Raw genomic sequence first — 22,161 nt, 5'->3', positions numbered from 1 at the left:
GGACAACAGCAATAATAGGTAATAATCAAAATGATTAGATTCACGACACTAACATCTGTTTTGGAAAATCTTAAGCATACCGCTGTGCACGTTTTCTTATTATTATTTCCTATCCCATGAGAATACTACTTGTACTTTCCTTATAGCATATTCTTTTAGTAATGCAGAGAAATAAACATCAAAGTAAATATAGAACTGATATTGAAGAGAATGTTAATCATATTCTTTTTAATATAAATGTTATTTCTATGTTTCTTACAATTAAGAAGATTATTTTTTTAGTATTGACTAAATTAACCAACGACAATCATTTTCATCATCATAAGCCCATATATGTTCCCACTGCTGGGACACAGGCCTTCTATTATGTAGAGGTTTCAGGTTGGCAGATGTTACTGGCCGTCGAACTTATGATTCTTGGACATGCCGGTTTCCTCGCGATGTTTTACTTCACCGTTAAAAAGCAGTGATAATGTTAACCACATGTGCAGATAAATTAAAAAAATCAATTAATTTCCTGCACGCTCGCCCTGTCTCGAACCCGACTTATCAATTTTGAACTTTCCTCACCACTGAGCCACCACTGCTTACAATCATTTTAATATGCCTAAATAATATAGAAGATAAATGAACTCGAAGCTCAACGGGTAATTTCCGAATACTGTAAAAAATATTTTTAATTTAGTTAATCGACAGGACAGCATGTAAACAAACGAACATTGAAGTTAATCACCTAACAAATTAAGTTAAGACACTTTGTCACATTTGGTGACAAATTATTGTATCCAAGTAATTTCGGAGGTCACTTTAATTCAATTTGAAGGGTAGCTTTACGCTTAAACTCACTGTCCATTTATACTTAAACATTAGTAGGAGAGAAGTTTAAGATAAATGGTTTTAAGTTTTTATTTTATGTTAACGATTAAAGGAATAATTATTTCCAAATATGCATGAAAATTGAAAATGTTTCTAATTGCGTAACAATAGAGGTACCATGCAACTTTTAAATTGTTTACGCTGCAACGGTTTTTATAAGAAAATAAGACGATATGATACGACTTACATTTGAATCTTATCCAAAAATGTTTGTGTTAGATATTTTCATTTTACTCAACTTTAAATACTTATACATAGAAAAATCATAAATAAACAAAAAAAATTAGAACCTAAAAGCTGCTTTACTTTACCATATAAAAATAAATTACATGAATGTTTGTAATTCTTTGCTATGTCTACTTAAACATCTACTTCATCAACATCTTATGTTTAAATTTCACTATGATAATATATTTCTATATGATTTTATGTGAGTACCATTGTATTTAATTTAAATACATTTATAAAAGAAGAAATGACGTTTCAAATCCTATATTTTAAATTTCTAAAAGTTTGATATATGGGATATATAAAAAGCTTATAAAAAGTAACTTGAAACGGGTAAATTACGCTTCAGACATTATTTTTGTATTTATTCTTTTCGAGTAAAACTAAAAAGCTTGCTTTTTAGTTTTACTTTAAAAAGTCTATTTGTTTAATAAGTTTTTAGGCCATATTTTTTTTTAGAAAATTATCATTTTACAGCGCATTGTAAAAGGGAAAATTAAGAAAATGGTAATTTACATAGAAATAGTCTTCAAAAACTTTTTAATTGCTTTTTAATTAGTGACGAGAGGCACAACCACGGGGACAAAGAGCATTTCATATCATTTCATAGGCGCTGCACACGAATAATAAAACAATACTCGAAACATACAGATTTCTTGCCTCTTTGTATAATCATATACCTTATGAAGAGATTACTTTCAAACGTTTATTATGCGATACATTGTGAAATGTTAGGAAATAATCTATAAGCAACAGTTCATTATATAAATAATTTTGTAATAAACAGCTAAGGATGAAGAAGACCGCTGAATTTTTTAAAGATCTTTACTTTAAAGTTGCCAAGTGAACTCCAAATTGTAAAAATTATTTATTTTACTATTATTATATTTATCCATTAACTAAAATAATGAATAAACCTCATTATAGGGTTAATTAATCTATAATGGATAAATTTTAAATATTTTTCGGAAATAGTAGGAAAATGAGTATACGTATCTTAAGTCTGTATAAATATAAAGTATTAAATAACACTTTTAAACTACATAATAACGGAATTAGCTATTGCTAGAGATATTACTCCATTAAATTTTTTAATTTTACTGTATAATATTTGCATACGGATTATTTATTGGTTGAATTTATCTGGCACGAATTTATTTTGACTTATTCCATAGATTGTATTATATTGTACCGAAAATGAATGCATTTAAATTCGACTTTGAATTTAGCTTATTGCTCGTTTACCATTTAAATAGATCCCCTAAAGTCATAAATCCACTCTTATGAAAGAACAGCAATGCATTCTTTTTTTATCCCATTTCGTGCATCTAGCGAGATTGCTAAAAGCAAGGCCATCGCGTTCATTATCTTAGATGTTAAATGTTCGTTCCCTTCTTGTAATGGTTGGTCTGATGTAGGTTTCATTAACGAAATGAAAGACGGCGAAGAAGAAGAAGTCATAATTCAGACAAGTAACATTTATTCCTAATTTGGCAATGTTCCTGAAATACCTTAAGTGTTAATTGACCAGCTTTAGTTTCTGCAACTGTAATTGAGTTTACTGAGTTTAATTTCAACATCGCTTCACTTAAAGATGAACGTAAATTTAATGCAAAATGAATTCGAATTGCAAATAAAGTAAGGTAGTTGACATTGACAAAGAAAGATTTTCAATATCACAATATAATTAAAAAACATGAAACCGTTTAATTCAAATATACAGATTATATTCGGAAGTTTTATAACTATTACACTTTTGCTCCACCTTGCTTTATATTTTTTTAACATTTACAAAAATAAAATACCTACATCGCAATGTTTGACCATTAAATAAAATAAAGATTCACCAGCCAACATAAGATGAAAGACATATATTCTAACAATCAAAGCCAATCAATTGAACCTGCAGCAAAATGAATTGATCTACTTTGACGAGGATACACGGATGGGACACACATATGAGATACGTGGCCGAGTCATGTGTTGTCAGCTGACAGGCAGCCGCAAATGCTAACACTATTGAGGTACGCCGCAAAATCGATCAGAGCACACTTCGCCTCACAATGACAAGCCGACCATGGCAACGCCTGGTTAAACAATGTACTTCTTGTTATGTCGGTGACTTTATAAAACATGTTACCAACTTAAGGACACTTGGTATAGTTAAAAATTAATGTGACAAAAACGTTTGTGGGGATTTTTATGCAGATATGATTTACATGCAAATCTATACCTAAGTCACGGTCAGATTGTAAAAACCATTAGATTACCATCTCGCGGACTAGAATTTGTTATCCGTTACAGTCCTAATCATTTGGCTTATAATTTAAAGCTTATTTTTCGATAAATTGTTAATCAATGTGAAACCATTAAATTTTGAAATGAGCTTTCCGTATAGATTAGGCTTTGTTCAGTGTTCAGTTAAAAACTACTCAATAATTGTACTCCATCGCCACGAAACTAAAATACAAAAGTAAATAAATTATCTGCATGATACGTAATTGCGTTGTGTTCGTATTTAGTCTTATGATAAAAAAGCGTTAAATTGCAAGCATTTATTCATTCAACAAGACTTCTTATGGAAGCACTTTCGAATCGTCATAATGTTACACTGTTATAACATTTACCACCGGTTCGGAAGGCCGATTTTACAGAGAAGAGCCGGCAAGAATCTCTGTAGTAATTCCTTTAAAATGATATAAATTTTACATTTTAATTCTACATAATATGTAACATGTACATAACAATGATGGCAATGAACTGACCTGTGGTTCTTAAGCGACAACATTCCATGGATTGTCATCTTCCACATATTCATTTATGCTATAGTCGGCTCTCTTATCTAATACATTTTTAATATAGTTTTTAAATTTAGCACCACTAAACGATTTATTACTATGGGGTATTCTATTATATAAGCGTATACCTTGTCCCATAAATAATTTTTTTACTTTACTAAGTCGGAAAACAGGCATTTCAATATTATTTCTGTTCCTCGTGTCAAGTGTCGCGAGTTAGAATATAATCTAATCCTTTTTAATTCGTATTTCTTATCAAACTTCAATAAAAAAATTAGGATGAGACAGCTGAGTAGGCTCATTTTCACTTGTCTTCCTGGTTATATTTCGGTCCAACAATGCTTCAAATGTTTTACAATCAATTTTGCCTCACAATAATAAAAAATAGTTAGCAATCTTAAATTGCACTTAGATGCAACGGCTCCGTGCGTCAATGGAATAGTAAAATGAGTTTATAGCCGCCCGGTATGGAGCAAAAACGCATAATTTGCCCATAAAACAGATTTTATTATCAGCGACAAGATACAACTCTTTACTGTTTCGGAAAATATAAGTAGTACAATTGTAGACTGGATGGCGCGAACGGATTCATTTGCTTGATGTATTTTTTATGTGCACTTTTCTTGATACTTATTTTTCTATTGTTATGATTTTTTAATTTAAGAACGCAGACTTATATATTATACAGACGTAAACTCCTCATACTTATCTCGAATGACCAGAAAATCACTGTTATGATAATGACAATATTACATCATAACTTTACTCGTAGAAATTTGGTCGCTCACATCGCTTATTTTGCTTTGTTTAATAATTCTATAAAGAATTTGAGGTAATTTTATTTTCGATACCGTTTTAAAAAATTCGACTTTGACGACGCATTTTTTTTAATTTATCTTTTTTTAAGGTTGCACGAAGATTGTGCAGGGTTCACTCACATGTGAATAATTCACTTGATGTAGCCTAGCCTAAGAACTTTAGTAGCTAAATGTCAGCTTGCATAGACTTATTAATAATGTTTGTCGTAAGCCGAACTGTACGCGAATAGTATGTTATAAGAAATATATATATCAGAAAAAAAGTAAATAGTTTAGGTATCGAAATCATGCATCCTTCACTATCCTCGAAACAAATGTTGAATGACTTGATTAACCTTACAAGATACAAATGATTCACATTAAGTATATTCAAAGCCTTCACAATTTCAGATATAAACAGATAAGTATTATATCGAAGAATCTATTCAGAATGTTCTGATGTACCTACCACTGCTAGAATTGCAGCTTTTTTGGTTATTAAATAAATATGTTAATGATTTTTAGCGAAAAACACAGTGGTGTTCACTCAAACTTGCTTTGAACAGAACTTCCTTCCTTCTTATAAACTATTAAATTTAAATAAAATAGAAATAAACTTATATTTCTTAATAAAAAACTGCAATTACTTAAATAATATTTTGAATTTTGTTAATTGATGAATGAATATTGGTTGTGCCATCATGTGCCATAGCTAAACCATCCCTAGATTCTATTGACGTGTAAACGTATCATTCATCATAAAAAATCAAAGCAACGTTGAAATGCGGGTAAATTTTTTCACTTTAGGATACAAGAAAGCAATAATGAGATAAATGACGCAAATAGAACCCACAATTTATATCTACCAGCTGTTAGCAAGATGCTTTATTAAATTATGGACGAATTTCAAATTGTATTTACATCGCGATCTGTCCTTATAAAGTTATGTCATTTCAACGCAATATAAAATTTCTCGACCAAAATTCGATATAGAACCTAGTCGTTTACGATAATTTGATTTTATCCGTGGCATTAACACGACATGATGGAATGTTATTTTAAATAATTCATTCCATTCCCAGAAAACAGTTTTCGAGATATTTACAAAAATGAAAAGCAACCAAACAGTTTGTAAATAGCAAATATTAATCACACTAACTACGCCTGATGTTAGAACTGCAAAGTTTAGAAGTTCAAATTGTTGAACGACTTCAAAATCTACGATATTTCCGAAAAATATTTGACATGCATATATTTAATAAGGATAAAATAAAAAAGTTTCGTTAAATTGCCGCTTAACGATTATATTGTGATTTAAAGCTTTGAAATTATCATACAAAACATAACGTAAAACTACGATGCATATTCAAAATAATGTTAATTGTAATTGTCTTATTTAATATTTCTAGGAAATTAAAATGTTTACCGGAGAGCACTGCGAAAATGTTAAATTTTATAGTATTGTACATTTTCTTATTAATTGACTATTAGTATAAAATCAATTTGCTTTTATTAACGTTTATATCTAGAGGAATTGAATTTAATTGTTATAATAGGATTTTTCTATTGTATAAAGTTATACTAAAAGCGCTTTTCTTTTGTTGAAGTTTCTTTTTGTATTAATTTCTATGAAAATCATTTCGATAGGCCACTATTTATTTCAATTCATGTTTAGTCTAAATAAATGGAGCATATACAAAAAACCTACAATTATCGAATATGAATGTATGCAAAAAATAGGGACAATAAATTAAATTAAAACTTTGTCTCTATATTTTATAGTACCGACTTATACAATTACAATTAAAGATAAAATTAGAAATGTTACACACCTATTTTGATAGTATATGACACAAAACAAAAGTGTGATTTCAAATTTTGTAAGTTGTAATTTTATTAATTGTATGAAATAATTAAATTTTTATGTTATATTGAAGTTTGACTTGCACATAAAAGGTAAATTAAAAAGGTATATTGTTAATTGTTATTAAAATTGTGGCGTAAAATTAAAAAAAAGTGCATGAAAGAGATGTCGTTAATTATTCGTTATCTCCGGGCCTACGACGTAGGCTCGTAGTCTCAGCCGTAGGCACACAAGCTCAATAGTTGTTCAAACAGTCTTTGGCACTCTTTCTTGACACAGATCGAGGCCCATTTTACATAGGTTTTTAACTTTTACATGTAAGTGTCTTTGTATTCTTTTTGTTTCTTTTTTCTATGTTCATCGAATGCGTACATTCATACTGCATTTAACTATAACTCGTTTTTTATATTTTTCCTTTGAGATCAATTTTATTTTAACTGTGAATAAAGTTATCAATGTCTTAGTTGATTCATTTATTCCACGAACACATATTTTAATTATAATTACTGTGAGAAATTAATTAATTTTTTTAAATTAATTATTAAAACAATATTAATATTAAATATTAAAAGAATATCTAATCGATTTTCTTCTCTCCACTCTTCACAGTTTTTAAAATCAATTTTGGAAATCATCTTTTTTATTTCAGATTTCAGATATACTTTCCTGATTAATAAATCAAAAATTTGAAGTGAAATATTTCTTAAATAGATATACAAAACAATTCGATTTCACAGGAAGTGAAGCAAACAGTAATAAGATTATGTTACGAGATCACAAAGCGTATCTGATAAACTGTAACATTTTTATAATATAGGTTGAAACTCCAAACTCTATATCAATACACAAGCAAGTATTACCTTTGATGTTTGTTCTGCTTAAACAATTTCTGAAGTCTCTCATTTTAATAAATAAACTGTTTGCTTAGGTTTATTTTTTATTCCTTCTTTAGCAAATATATTTTGCAAGGCTATTTATGTTAGGGGATTATATTGACAATATTCAAAGTTAAACTTCGCACAAAGAAGAATTGACTTAAACTTGAAAAACGGTTGTCGGTCTTACTGTTATATCATGATGTAAAACTTTTTTTATATTTTATAGCGATTAAAGATAATTATCTTTATCTTTATTATTATTAATTTAAAGAACTATAAACAATATACGACCATAGCTACTCACAATTGTAATAAATAAGTACAATTAAATTAAATAAATGCACGCTTGCAATAAATGAACGCTTTAATAAAAAAAATCAACAAAATATCGATATTGGATTAAACGAATATTGGAAATACGTTATCGCGACTTGCTTCGTTTTTCTCGTTCGTTTTGTGAATATTTTTTCCGCTTATCGTAACTTTTATCGACTCACCTGACAGTCACAGATGTACGATGAAAGTGACACTCGCTTTATTGTACTCGGGATCACTTGTTCGATATGATCGCACGCATTTAATAACAAAGTTTTCAGGCAGGCAAAGCTTATATAGGTTGGAACTCCGCCTCCACCCCGCCCCAAGGCGGTTCTGCTTTCAGCGTCCGCGTGATACACTTAACACGTCAACAAGTTTTCGCTCAAACTTAACACCAATTTTTACAGTGACCAAAAGTAATGTTTATCAATGGTCCTCTATGGTTTTAAACTTGCTTTCTATATTAAAAACTGCAGTTTATTTGATACACCCTTTATATTTATACGCAACAATTTGTTTTGACTAATATATAAATTAAACAATTCGAAACTAAACCAATATTATCAATAAATTAATTAACACAAACCATGTGATAAAGAAATTATAGTTCAAAAACTATATACACCATGCATCCGAAAATTGATCTATTTGGAATCTTTCAATTACTTTTGATACGATTTTATACATATTCTGAAATATTAACTTTAAAACTGCTAGGTGGTAAGTAAGATTCTAGTACTGTACAGTACATTAAATCCTTTAAAAGATTTATCTTCCATCCTTCTCCATCTATAAAACTTAGTAAATGCACTCAAATGAAAATCATATATGACATAATATAATATAGAACTGAGAGGTTCGATGACTTTCTCATTTTGGAATAATTATTCATCAAAACGAGCTTAGCATTCTTGTGTGTTATTAGCTGCGTCGTTAAAAGACACTCCCAAAGGAATGAGATGTTTCACTGGGGTAAAAAGTAACATTTATCACTCTCTAGCCGCCTAACTAAATCTTGTTACATCACACCATAAATTCACACCCTTGAATGAAAAATAAATAAACATATTAGTTTGTTTATTTATTTTTCTTAGCAAAAAAAAAGTAAGAATAATAATAATAATGATATTATAATTTTTTAAGTTGATAAATTTATATTTATCTATATATATACATATACATGCGACGCCTAAAAACAAATTTGCTTTCTTCTAATTACAATATTTAATTTCAAAAATAAATTAAAGTATAAAGTAGTTTACCAAAACTTAAGAGATACGATTTGTGATAATTGAACGATATGATTTTGAGGCGTTATTGTAGTGTATTACTTTGGTTTACTAAAATTTAAATTAGTTATGTAAGACGTGTTACAAAACATATAAAATTAATTTCAACCGATTGAAGTTATTTTTAATTTAAATCATCACATTCACGAAATTTCTTGCAGTTGTTCATAATGAATTTATTTACCGCTAAATAAATATCAGTATTTATTCACCTTTCAATTTAAGTACACGTTATTCAGAAGCGAATGTGTTAAAAAGCTGTATTAAAAACGCTTAATTTGTACTTCAAACGAATTCAGCTCTCGTGGAAAACTCTCACGAAACAAAAATATTTAACGTCCGTTCATTTTTTTACTACACTTTGTGAATACTGAATATCTTTTTAAAGTTAACTTAATTCGTTTTTCAAGCTTTATCTCAATGTAGGATATTCAGTTTAATAAATATTATGTATAATAAATATATATCCTTTAATAAAAATCTACTCATTTTGTACTATGGCTGTTCATTTCCCAGAGGATGTTTCATATTACATAATCGTATCCGTAATAGATGTATTGAGAACAAATAGGTTTTCCTGAAATATACCTACAATATCTCACTATCGCGGAATCAGGAAAATTTATTGTGACGTTTTACTTATAAGGCATATCTTACACACGAATAATAGAAATGGGGAAGATTGATAAATCGATACACCTTCTTATTACAGCTTATGTGACTAGTATACTTGTTTATCAAATTTTTTTTATGTATTGTAGTAGACAAAGATCGATTTACGATACTAAAATTATATTTGATGACAATAAATATAATCAATCAAATGCGTTGGCACCATTAAATTAGTTATCGGTCCATGATTGCCACTTGATAATACAACTGTTTACACAAGAATCAATTAAAATTCAATTTTCCCGCTAATTCCGTTGTCCTAAATTATTATCCAATTCATTATTTGCATTGTTTATGAAGTGTCTATTTATTACAATATGGGAATTCCCGACTTACATCTTATTATTAATGATGTTAGATATGGTAATTAAAATGCAAACCTACTAAGATACTTAACGTGTTCGTGTTCCGTAGCGTTAATATTTGAATCCAATAATAGTATTAAAGAAATAAAAACTCTAATTATATAATAATTTTGTTATGTCTTGCATTGTTTATTAAATATTAAAATTGAAGTCTTATCATTTAAGTTCTGTGATATCCATTGTATACACCGTACTAAACTATTTTTAAAAACAGACGACTTTAAACTTTAAAGTAACATAAATATTATATTAATAATAATTTCATATAACATAGACACTAGATTAATTCGAAATCACTTAAGAGCGATTTTTATATATTATTATATACAGCGTATTCGTTTAAAACTGAAGAAAATGTGATATTGGTAATCAGTTAAAAAAAAGGTCATGATGTTTAAAATGTTAATACTATATAACTGGATTTATTATAACTGAATTTTATTACACAAGTGTAGTCGCTCCTTTCTAACCAACGTTAATATTCACCACGACAAATGCACTTGGATTTTTTTACCGATTTTCCAAAAAACGAAGTAGGTTCTCTATCCGTAGGGTATTTTTTTTTAATTTAAGACGATTTATTTATCAAAACCAATAAATAATAAGGTATTATAAAATTTACTTGCGCTCCAGAATATTATAATACTTTTTCATGAGTGTGGGATAAATTTTGCATAACATGCAAATGTGTCACAAGATTTCAATACTATTACCCATATCGTTAAGCATTTTCATTGATCGTTTAAACGCAAAATACACTTATTTCCCAGGATAAAGTCCTGTTATTCTACACTTTAAGACGTTACATATAAGATTGTTTTACGTTTAAACATTCTCTTATCAATATTAACACATGGGTAGGCAGAAAGCAATGAACAGTGTAAGGTACATGAGGAAAGCTATCGTTACTTGATTATAAATATTTCTCATATAAGTTGTTCTTGTTTGCATAACCATGATGGGTACAACATAATATTACATTAAATGTGATAGATATTTAGCATGTAGAAATTTAAAAACACTTTTTATACACATCTTTGGCCTATCTAAGTTATCATAATATATATAAGCTAAATAATGATTATTTTTTATATAGTCTTCAAACTAATTTCACTTCTAACGTATGTGCTTCGGGATACCTTCAATTATCTACAAAATATTCAATTGAAAAATGAAATCTTCAGGAAACCTGCTTTCACGTTTAAATGTATTGCTATCTTGGGAATACAATATAATACACAGAATACAACAAGTCACCCTCGTTTTTCGATTGCGAGGAAATTCGACACAATTGGAGATAGACGAAGTGCAGAAACGGTCCACTGTCGTTGCTTAGATATTAAAACATAATAAAATTATTGTTTTTAGATTTTTTTTCGTAATTATATATGACTTAATTCTCTACCTATACGGGTCTCTCTTGTCAGACTCCAGCATCCTTACAAGATGATAAGTAAGCACTGTAAAATATAAGAAATATGCATAGCGGAAAAAATACAATTTATTATTGTAATTTATAAAGTCTTCAACAAGTTCATTGCGTAAAATGCCTCCATAAAGCGATTTGTGTTCGGATACCAATCTAAGATAGTAATAGGAAAAATTCATAGGCCGGACTAAATATATCATGCTTTCCATAATATGATATCGATTTTCCCTCAATGTGTAATTAGTTGTTGCCTGCTGTAGAAAAATATTTTAAGAATTAATGAAATGTGTAAATGTAAATGTAAATGTGTAATTAATAAACATGTTCCAGACTCAGAATGTAGATTTTGATATGTTATTCCCGTATTTTTATGTTAGTTACAAAGAAAGAATGAGAAAGGAACGAAAACAATTTTTGTATAATCAACTCTTTCATCTAGACAAAGACTCATTACAAACAAAATTAGATAATGGATCTAATGGATTGGACAGAAGATTCTAACAGACTATCTCAGAATTAAAAATACATACAGTAGAAATTATTTGTAGCTGGAAAATATTTTTATGTTTTATCATGTTAATAAGATTAAGTACACACTTTCCACCCAGTATCATTGGGAATTTCGTAGTATTGTACAAAGACTTATTATATTTTTAATATCGACTTTTTCTGAGAATGCTTGCGAAATTTTTATTTTAGCATGACCTATATATCTCAAAGAGAGACTAATAAAAAGAGATTTACATTTTTTCGTATACTCGTTTTAATACTCTTGCCATAAACATTCGATAACATTAAATTAAAATGATGAAGACCGTATAGAAATTCATCCATCCTTTTGAGAGCTACGGTGCCTCAGACACACACAGATATCTTTGTACATCTAATACCCATAATAACACCCCTCATTAAATAATTAATAAATTTAATTAGCACCCATCATATATTTGTGTTTCAGCTTCATTAAAATTTAAACTCCATGTATAAGAAGATTGTTGTAGATGTGTCAGGTACCTGTAATTATTGGACTTGGTGGCCAGCATATATTTCAGGAACTGAAAGAATAGGCTAAAAGGGCCAAAAAAAATTGGGCCCCACGGGACACTCCGAGGGATGAAACATAAATCTGATTTACTGTACATTTTCAGTGCGAGTCGGCCCATTTAGGCTTGAACGAAACTACAACCTACGAAACCAAAGAAATTCGTAATAAAGACGTCATTAGCGACACAGCATGAAAACAAATCTCATGGGCAATAATATTAAAACTATTTTAATGGTTGTAATCGCCACATAATATTGAAAGCTGCAAATATGTAACGAAATAAAGTAAGTTTATGTAGGGTGATAGGAGCACAACTGAAAAGTAATAAATCAGTAGGTAAGTATATAAAATTTTGAAAGCTAACGATTGCAATTTTTGATTATTCATTTTAATGTGGTGCAAGTCTCAATTTAACATTGAATGTTAATATTTAAAATTATTATTATAATGATTGAAAAGTGTATAAAAATGTTCGTAAAGAAATGTTGATATATATAGAACAGTCAAAACTAAATGATTGTGTAAAATCATTGAAATATCAGTTTCAACCTATAAAACACATCAGATGCAGTGGTAATTGAATAATCACCAGCCTACTTTTGATTTTTTTTCTGTAGCCTGTAACCATGGGTTGTAATCGTATATAGTAATACTAGTTTTTTATTTGCTTTACATAAAAATATAACTAGTTGCGCATAGGTTTCATATACTTACATATTTTTATGAAGGCAAACTTCGAAGGCGATACTGAGAGCAATGAAATGAAATGGAAAAAAATTAAAGAGAACCGTTGGCAATTTAAATCTTATATATAAAATTCCCGTGTTACAATTTTAGTTACTGAACTCCTCCGAAACGGCTGGACCGATTCTAATGAAATGTGTGCATATTGGGTGTCTGAGGATCGCCAACATCTAATTTTCATAAGAGTAAGGCAGAACAGCGCTTGCCGGGTCAGCTACTAAATAATAAATTCGACTTTCAATATATTTATCGTATAGTAGACAGTTTAGCGTATTTTAGATTGTTGCGGGCCAAACGAGCATTTCGAATTAATAAGCGTACCTGCATCTGAGACTTTAAAGACTTGTCCATGAGATCGTTTATGGTTTAAATAGTATCCTGTACTGTATCTAATTGTTTAATAATTTTCGGACTTGAGAGATAATGGATGTTATAATAGAAATACACAAATGTAGGTTACACAAGTCTAAGGAAAACCAACGTAATTTACCTAAGTGCTATCACAGGCATTAGCAGCATACGTGACAGAGGCTGCATTTGTGTTGCGGTTCATTTCGTGTTGAATTGTATCGTCTAAAGGCAATTGATTTGTTTACAACAATGTGAACAATAGATAACACGCCTTGTGTTTTTAGTGTAAAATGGCTTGAAATGTACCTACTATTAATTAGTAACAAATGTTTTTAATGTCTAATTACATTATATAAACAAATTGTCGCATTGTCACTGATCCAGATAGTTCGCAGTGTCTCGGACTGTTTAAAGCATGTCGGTACAGGAGACGCGCCTCATTACACAATGTTTATTTATAGAAAGCAGCTGTCAGGTTGTTTCAACGATTATAAAATTAACATTTAGTAGTACAGTACAGTAATAATAGTAGCTTTTATTTACTTACCCATTGCTTAATTGAATCAATTCATATAGCCAGGTTAGGTACATATGACCTCAGTAGGAAAATTTAAAATTTTGGAGGGTGCTGTTGGAGTGAAACAGAAGAGGGATTGAAATTAATATTTATTTATATTGGGCATATACCACGATTACATGTTGTAATTGGATTTGAAACATACCTAGTTGTAATCAATGATAAAAAAAATATAAATTATTTAACATAATTTAAAATTAATTTTTTGGAAGCCTTGCTGATTGCTATCCGCTAAATACACTACAATATAGTATATATCAAAGTCGCATCCTGCGTCTGTATGTATGTATGTTTAGATCTTTAAAAGTACATAAAAGGATTTTAATGGTTTTTTTTAGATAGAGTGATTCAAGAGAGATTCGTCTATTAATCCAATCCGAATTTAACGCGTGCGCGGGTAAAAGTAATAAGTGTAATAAACTAAGAATAAGTATTTATAATATGAACGACGTATACCCACATATAAAGTAGAAATTTTTATATGCTTGTATCGCTTGAAATACGCACTCATTTTAAAACGAAATTATAAAAGAAATAAAATCAAGACATAAATAAAGAATACACATTTTAATCTCTTGATTTGCCTCCTTAAAATGAAATGAATAAATTAGAGCGAAAATTGGGTAGGTAAATGAATAAGATTTGAGAAATCTGTAAATCTAATTATTACGTTCACTCCGGCTTTGTTTCGAATACCTGTTGTAATAAAATATTTCAAGCTGAATAGAAATATATTTATGTTCTTCGTATGATACAGAAATATAAAAGGTAAAGAAGGAAGTTTTAAATAGAAATAAGGAAAAAAGTTTAACAAGTTTTAACGATGTGGATGTCGCACACATCGTTTAAAAAGATGTAAAAAACACAATAATATTATTTTATATTATTAATGAAATGAGTATAAAAAGTAAGTACATTATATGTAAAAAGCAACCAATTTATTTCGTTATATGTATGGTACCTATGTGTAATGAGTAAGAGTTAAATGTTTTTTTTTGTCAATCAGGTTAGTGGAACAAAGATCAAACACAATGCATGGAGATTTTTAAAATTCATCATTGCAAAAAAAATCTAATGTATAAAAACAAATATTACGCTATAGCAAAGTAGATAGCAATAAAACTTAATAAAATGGTCGTATACTAGATTAGACTTTCAGACAAGACTTTCATTATAAAGTGCGAATAAGTACAATAGAAATTGACCAGTGCAAACAGACGAGCGAGCTTTATTCTTCAAGTGAGAATTATTTATTATTTAAAAAGTATAAGCCATTTTCAAGCAAATCTTTGTATCCATTTGTGTAATTAAAAAGGATTGTTGCTTATCTTTGAACCTTATATTTTATTTTTGCCTCATTCATTATTATATTATTTTAATCGATGTTTTTAAAATGGAAAGAGGTTCTCAATTACACTTATATTATATTATTTTTTTTAGTTTATTTTTCGATAACGTGGGTTTACAACGCATTGAGTGATTTTTTTTTCATCCACTCCCATTTTTTTTAAATTGGAGTGGTATCTCTCCAGAGATGTCGATGGCCTTTTTTACAGAAAATAATCATTTATTATTTTTTCTGAAGTAATTTATTTGGAAAATATTTTTCACCGAAGTGCAAAGTGCTCAATACCTGATTTTAAAATAGCATATTGAATTTCTAAAATATACAGAAAACTTTTTCAATCAAATAAGAATATTTATATGTAAACTTGTGGTATCCGTTGAAAACTTAGCACGATAATTGACGCAACTTTTCCATTTGCCTTTAGTTTTTCTTTATAAGTATACAGCAAGAAAATCTGAATACGTAGGTAGCTGCAGTCGAAAGCCAAAGAAGTACTAATTTTTGCTTCGTACCTATCGCATTTAGGTAAGAGTTTTGCTCTCATTATTCGTTACCTTTGACATCATTAATTACTATATACGTTTCCTTTCATTACAAAATACGATTTGCAACTTTAAAAAAAGCTTACGTTTTGTATATATGATTTTATGGATAAACTCAAATCTTTCCTAACCTAACCTAACCGATTTTGAAAATTCTTCCTTCAGCACAGATCTACCTCTATGACAGTAGATAAGTTTTGTAATATTAATAAAGCTAGACGGATCCGCAGTCAGCTACTAGTGTTATATATATTGTAGTGTCGAACCCGAATAGCACACAATATCCTATTAGTGCACATGGCTTTTGTTAAGAAAAGATGACGACAGCTGTTGCGACTGCTCGGGTTTCGTTAACTTTCCTCTTTTCCCGTTCCAGATCAATGACTTTTTAATCCGGTAAAGATTTTTATACCAACCTATCTAGTGAAGCGAGGACGGCTTCATTATAATTTTACAGATTTCCTGTTGCTCTAGGGCAATAAATATTTTTCTCAAATAATCATGATTTTATGTAACAATATTCTGTTTAATTGCCAATCATTTTCAATTCAATTAAATAATACATATATATTTAAATGAATTATATTTTTAAATGAATTAACGTATTATATAAATTAAATTGATTCAATCCTCCTTCCTTACCTCCCAATCTCACATGATTTGTTAAACATTTTCGGGTATTACAAGTGGGCATTTACGATTTATAGACGACATAATATTATGTGCAACTTGAAGCAGTTGCAAAATTTCGTTTATAAATTTGCGTACGCCATATTTAACTTCATACAAAAGTATTTTTCGTTACTCTTTCCTATGTTCAGCAGAAAAAAAAACATTACGTGCTATTTGCTGAGACACCCCCTCCTATCTCCGTCAGTGATATTCAAATATATTCGACACCCTCGTAATTAATGGATACGCTCCGAGGCAAGCGTAATTTTTTTTGTATATAAACTATATTTGGTAGTCGAGCACGCTTCGGCACGAATTGGACCAGCTCGCACCGGGAAAGTACCACACCCCCACAGTAGACCGGCGTGAAATAGCATTCAGCTGTATTTCGTTCGGTGAGTGGGGAAGCCGGAAGCCCATATCCTTTTCCTTACCCTACCCAGTCCTTTCCTTTATTCCTCTCGCCAATCCTTTCTTAAACCCTTCCCAAAAAGTCTGCAATCCATTTGTAGAGGCGTAAGGTCTGCAATGGACCTTACGCCTTATGATACAAATAATATAATTGCTTTCTTCTAGTCCTGTGGTTCTGGCTCATCGAAATGTGTCCATTACACCTCACGGTACTCGATTTAAACTCCCGAGCTAAACGAGTGCTAAAATTTAACGCTCGTAAAGTCCATCGCGCTGGAGACATAATCTGTCATTCAGATTATCCCTTTTATTGTTCGAATATAAAACCCTTTACAACTTGCTTTGATTGTTTCACTAACGCGTTTATACGAATTCGGTTTATGACAAAATTCCATTTATTAACTGACATCAAACAATCATAAGCTTACGTAATTATATTGCTTTTGTACGTAACTATATAAGTTTAAAATAAAAAACACAGTTTAAGTTACAAATACATTTATTCAAAACATTTTAAAGAATCCACAAAACAAATTCAAAATTAGTAACGTGCGTAACGAGTAAATACAAAGTTTTCAAAAGAATTTAATACAGCAACGTAAAACGCTTACAAAATATATGCTTTACAAAGTATAAATCGCTATAGGAATAGCTATAGGGCTGTAAAAAACAGGCAATTTCGATATATATCTCAACAACAGAGCATTGCAACGAGTACATAAAATCAACAAAAGTAATTAAATATTCTCATTTTCTTAAACAATAAAATCTTTAAGGCACTAGTAATCTGGTACATACATGGGAACAACAAAACAACTTGACCAGTTCGTTTTAAACTGCGACATTTTCATCGTAAATCTCTCAAAACTTAAATATAAAATATGCAAGTCACTGGTATAACATTTGTACTCTATAGGTGAATGAAAATTAAACCGCAACGTATTTATGACATCTATATGAACAAATATAGGCATTTGGAAAATAAATCAGTATTTAAGGGGGGTCTATAGCCTTTTTTCCGGCACATATTTTTGGCAAAGGCAAATTACACAATCATGATAAGAAAAGGTTTGTGTTAATAAAAATCCTTTACACTGAATAAATCGCCATACGCAAATATCTTATATAAAGGATTAAACGCGGAAGACTACATCATTAAAGAAAGCTATTATAAATGCAAATTGAAGTATCCATTGTACCCAAAAAGAAGAAAAATCTTATTATGTTAAGTACCACGTTAAATACTATAAATTTTCAACCCACAGAATACAAGACAAAAACGGAGATTTGCGCATTGTACACGAACTAACATAACCCTAATGTCACGTCATTGCATTGTCATTATAGTTTCGGATATCGTAAAGTCGATTAATACTTCCATGTATATTTACAACAATGAAGAAAAAACGGTCTAGTCTATTGGACTTTAAACATGATGAAACATCGGTATCACTTCAACTCTAAGAGCAAAGAAGGGAGAATATAACGAAGAGGCCGATAGTAGATTCAGCGGAAGCCCCTTTGCATCAAATGGTGCACGTTAAAGTGGTAAGCGATAGAAAGCAGAGCGGTGCGAGTATCGAATAGGAGTAGAAAGAACTGCGCCAACCATTCGGAGGGCGTGATTCTTTCTACGACCTCATGTCAACGGGTCTCCATGAGGCGCTGGCACTGCGCGAGCAAATATTTCTTCTGCTGCTCGTCGTACAGAAATATCACCTTTCCTGAGCCCGAGCTCGAGAACATTCCGAGCACCTTCCTCTTGGCTGTAGGAATGTACACGCCCTTGCTCACCGCGGTGGGCACCTCGGGGATTTCCGTCCAGAGATATGTCCATACGATCTGTTGACAAAGATTTTTTTTTAACTATTACGTAGAGCTCCTTTAGCTATTTTTCCTACATTTATACATATAAATAAAATTGGTGTGTTTGTTTTTAAGATCGAAATTACCGTTTTTAATACCGTTGAAGTAATAAAGAATAACTTGGGTAACTTTTTTGCAATATACCCGTATAAACATTGGGATTCGAAAGAAAAACTCATTTAAGCTGATGCCGTGCTGGTGAGTGCCGGACGCAGCTAGTTTTTAGTAAAATACCATAAACGTGGTGAGGATATTTAATAAATATCTAGCTATAATCTAGCCTGACCGTACGTAATACCTAAGTCAGTATAATAAATTACATATGAACAAACACGGAACAATACCCGGATTATTTGCGAAATATACAAAGTTAGTTAATCGCGCATTAATCTGCATGCGTTCACTATTGCACTGGTAAGGCTTTAATATCAATAGTAATAAATTACACACATAATGCGTACAATTTAATCCATTGGCTAATATACCCACGAATAAAAATATTTTATTGCCTGGTTGTCAGTAGCAAATATTTATTGTAAAATGCTGTTTGTCCTTATTTTCATTTGAAATAATTAACGTCTGATCTCAAATATTTGTAGGTGTAAATTCAATGGAATATTTATACCAAATTACAGGGTGCGGCGTCGACACCGAGCTCTCGTTACATAATACATGACTCGCGGTAACCGAGAAAAACGTTACTAACTTGTATTTTATTCTGATTGCAATTTAAGTTTGCAATCCTATTTTTACGTTGGTAAAAAGAAAAAATATACAGCCAGACGGTAACAACATAGCTATTCTCTAACTATGAAAATGTTTTTAAACAGCAAGTTGGTAACTGTGAGAGAAAACACGCGAAGTTGAGATAAAACATTAGAAATGAAGGTTGCATTCCTACGATATATTATAACATACATACGAATAAATTTGTAAAATCGAAAATTGGTAAAATCAGCATAAAATTATACATCTAACTGTTAAATTTAGTTCTAATTATACAACTTTTTAACATTTTTCGTAATCAACGTATGTAAAACTACTATTCAATTGAGCATAGTACACCACCGGCGGGACGCTGTATATTTTACAAAACTGTCGAAGTCACTCGGTGCAATATTGTTAATTTACAACACATTTAACAAACGGATAATTGACAACACTGATCAGAAATTTTCATCATTTTACTAGCGATCCGCCCCGACTTCTCCCATGGCATGTACCATGGGAGAAGCCGGGGCTATAGGCTATATAGGTATATAGCCTATAGCCTTCCTCAATAAATGGAGCATCTAACACTGAAAGAATTTAACAAATCGGACCAGTAGTTCCTGAGATTAGTGCGTCCAAAAAAAACAAACAAACTCTTCAGCTTTATAATACTAGTACTAGTATAGATTTCATAATGTCAAATGATTTTATAATATGGAATCGTACCTGCCAACCGCCAAATACGTTGTTCTTTTCGAGATACAACAGCCTCTTGTCCGTGCACATCACCACCTCCTTGGCGGGGATCACCCACACGTGAGCCTCGTACGTGTCCGTGCTCACGAATTTACCCTAAATTATATGTAGGTTCAATGAACTCGTTTATTAATACTCGTCAATAATATTTAACTGTGAAATAATTTAAACAAAAAATGGTTTCATAGTAACGAGCCAAATTACCGGTAATTTTTGCTTTACAACCGCAGCAGGCGGGCTGTTGATATTTTAATCAATAACTGTCGATTATTAAATTAGTTGCAATTATACAAATTTTTACGTTTAAATTTTTAAATCTGCACGTTCTTTTAAAATTCGTTCCTTAAATAAATAATACATTTTTATATTGTTTAATTTGCACATGCTGTAACTACATGTTTGTATAAAAAGATAGAAATATATACCTTTTCAAGTTCGGATAGCAATTTGTATCCTTCAGCGTGCGAGCGCGAGTACGGCCTGACGCCCGCGTCTGGGGGCAAGTAGCGAGCCGCTCGCCGCTTCGTTACTTCCTCCGACATGTCTGCAGCTCTGTTCCACATGATTGGAGATTTAATATAGTGAAACAATCTTTGCACATTGTTCAAACTATGCCTAATATGTCACCTCAAATCAAAAGATTTACGAAGGCCTAGGTTGGTTGTCTAGGTTGGATTGCTAGTAACAATAATGTCAAATGCTGGCACATATCAATACGTGTTTTACTTTTACTGTAACATGGTGCATTTAATTGTTATTTTCAACGAGAGGTGTACAATTTAAATTCAAATAAAATAGGAATACCGCGGACTTCAAATTCACAGAGGAATTAACGGCAATACGGCCTTTAAGCCGAGAACACTTTGTAATCAAAATTTGCATGAATACTTAAATTTGAATAAACGATTTTATTTCGCAACGTACAAATAAGGAAGGAATTATTTGTAATGTCAAAAAAATTTATTAAGTAAATTCCATCAAATTTACAAAACGGATTCGATTTTGATGTTACTTTCCCTGGCAGTTATTTGATTATTATTAGGTGTAAATTAAGTTTAAATTTTTACATTGATAAATAATTTGTGATCAACGAAACCGAATTAGTCAATCAAATAAATGAAATAAATTATGAATGGTCTATTATTTCCAAATCTTACAGTACTTAAATAACGAACCGTACTTAAATTGGATATTACACAACACTCGATACACGCCAACGCTACAATGAACAAAACACACAACCTCTACATTTATCACTCAATTTCAAAACACGGCATATGGTTAAGTTAGGTTAGGTTATATAGACTATGCGGCATACGATTACACGGTATATGATAATTAAAAACTGAGACACGGCATACGATGACAAGAAATATGGTGATAGTGGAGATCATGGACATGGTACCTAAACATAGACATGGAAAAAATGGTGAAGTATGATATGATGGTTCGGTAGTATGTAGGAAACGGCGTACGTTCGCAAGATACAGATCGCAAGATACGTTGGTACAGAATAAGGTACGAGTGTCGGTAGCACCTCTTGACCGAGGTGAGCAGGGTATTAGTAAAGTCGACGATGCCGCCGGCGGGGCGCAGCAGCAGGCCGAGCGCGCCGGCCGCCAGC

The 22,161-nt window shown here is 30.8% G+C and overlaps 2 protein-coding genes across 3 annotated transcripts in view; both read right to left on the bottom strand.

The window, feature by feature from the left end:
• The window catches only part of LOC119840469 (short neuropeptide F), a 24,430-nt gene extending 16,400 nt beyond the window's left edge, over nt 1–8,030 (bottom strand). The window contains exon 1 of the mRNA XM_038367097.1: nt 7,939–8,030. The gene's annotated coding sequence lies outside the window, so the exon portion shown is untranslated. The remainder of the gene's footprint in view (nt 1–7,938) is intronic.
• A 9,655-nt stretch (nt 8,031–17,685) lies between these two features.
• Nucleotides 17,686–22,161, bottom strand: part of LOC119840347 (vacuolar protein sorting-associated protein 13) — a 28,150-nt gene continuing 23,674 nt past the window's right edge. For both annotated transcript variants that reach the window (XM_038366920.1, XM_038366921.1), the window contains 3 exons: nt 20,963–21,089; nt 20,508–20,633; nt 17,686–19,046 (listed from right to left, as the gene is read on the bottom strand). In XM_038366920.1, the coding sequence (XP_038222848.1) occupies nt 18,849–19,046; nt 20,508–20,633; nt 20,963–21,089 (451 nt within the window). In that variant the 3' untranslated portion in view covers nt 17,686–18,848. The remainder of the gene's footprint in view (nt 19,047–20,507; nt 20,634–20,962; nt 21,090–22,161) is intronic.

Source organism: Zerene cesonia, chromosome 6 (assembly GCF_012273895.1).
Source record: "Zerene cesonia ecotype Mississippi chromosome 6, Zerene_cesonia_1.1, whole genome shotgun sequence".
NCBI classification, from domain to species: domain Eukaryota; kingdom Metazoa; phylum Arthropoda; class Insecta; order Lepidoptera; family Pieridae; genus Zerene; species Zerene cesonia.
Note: the sequence above shows the minus strand (reverse complement) of the source record. Positions and strands in the feature narration are given on the sequence as shown.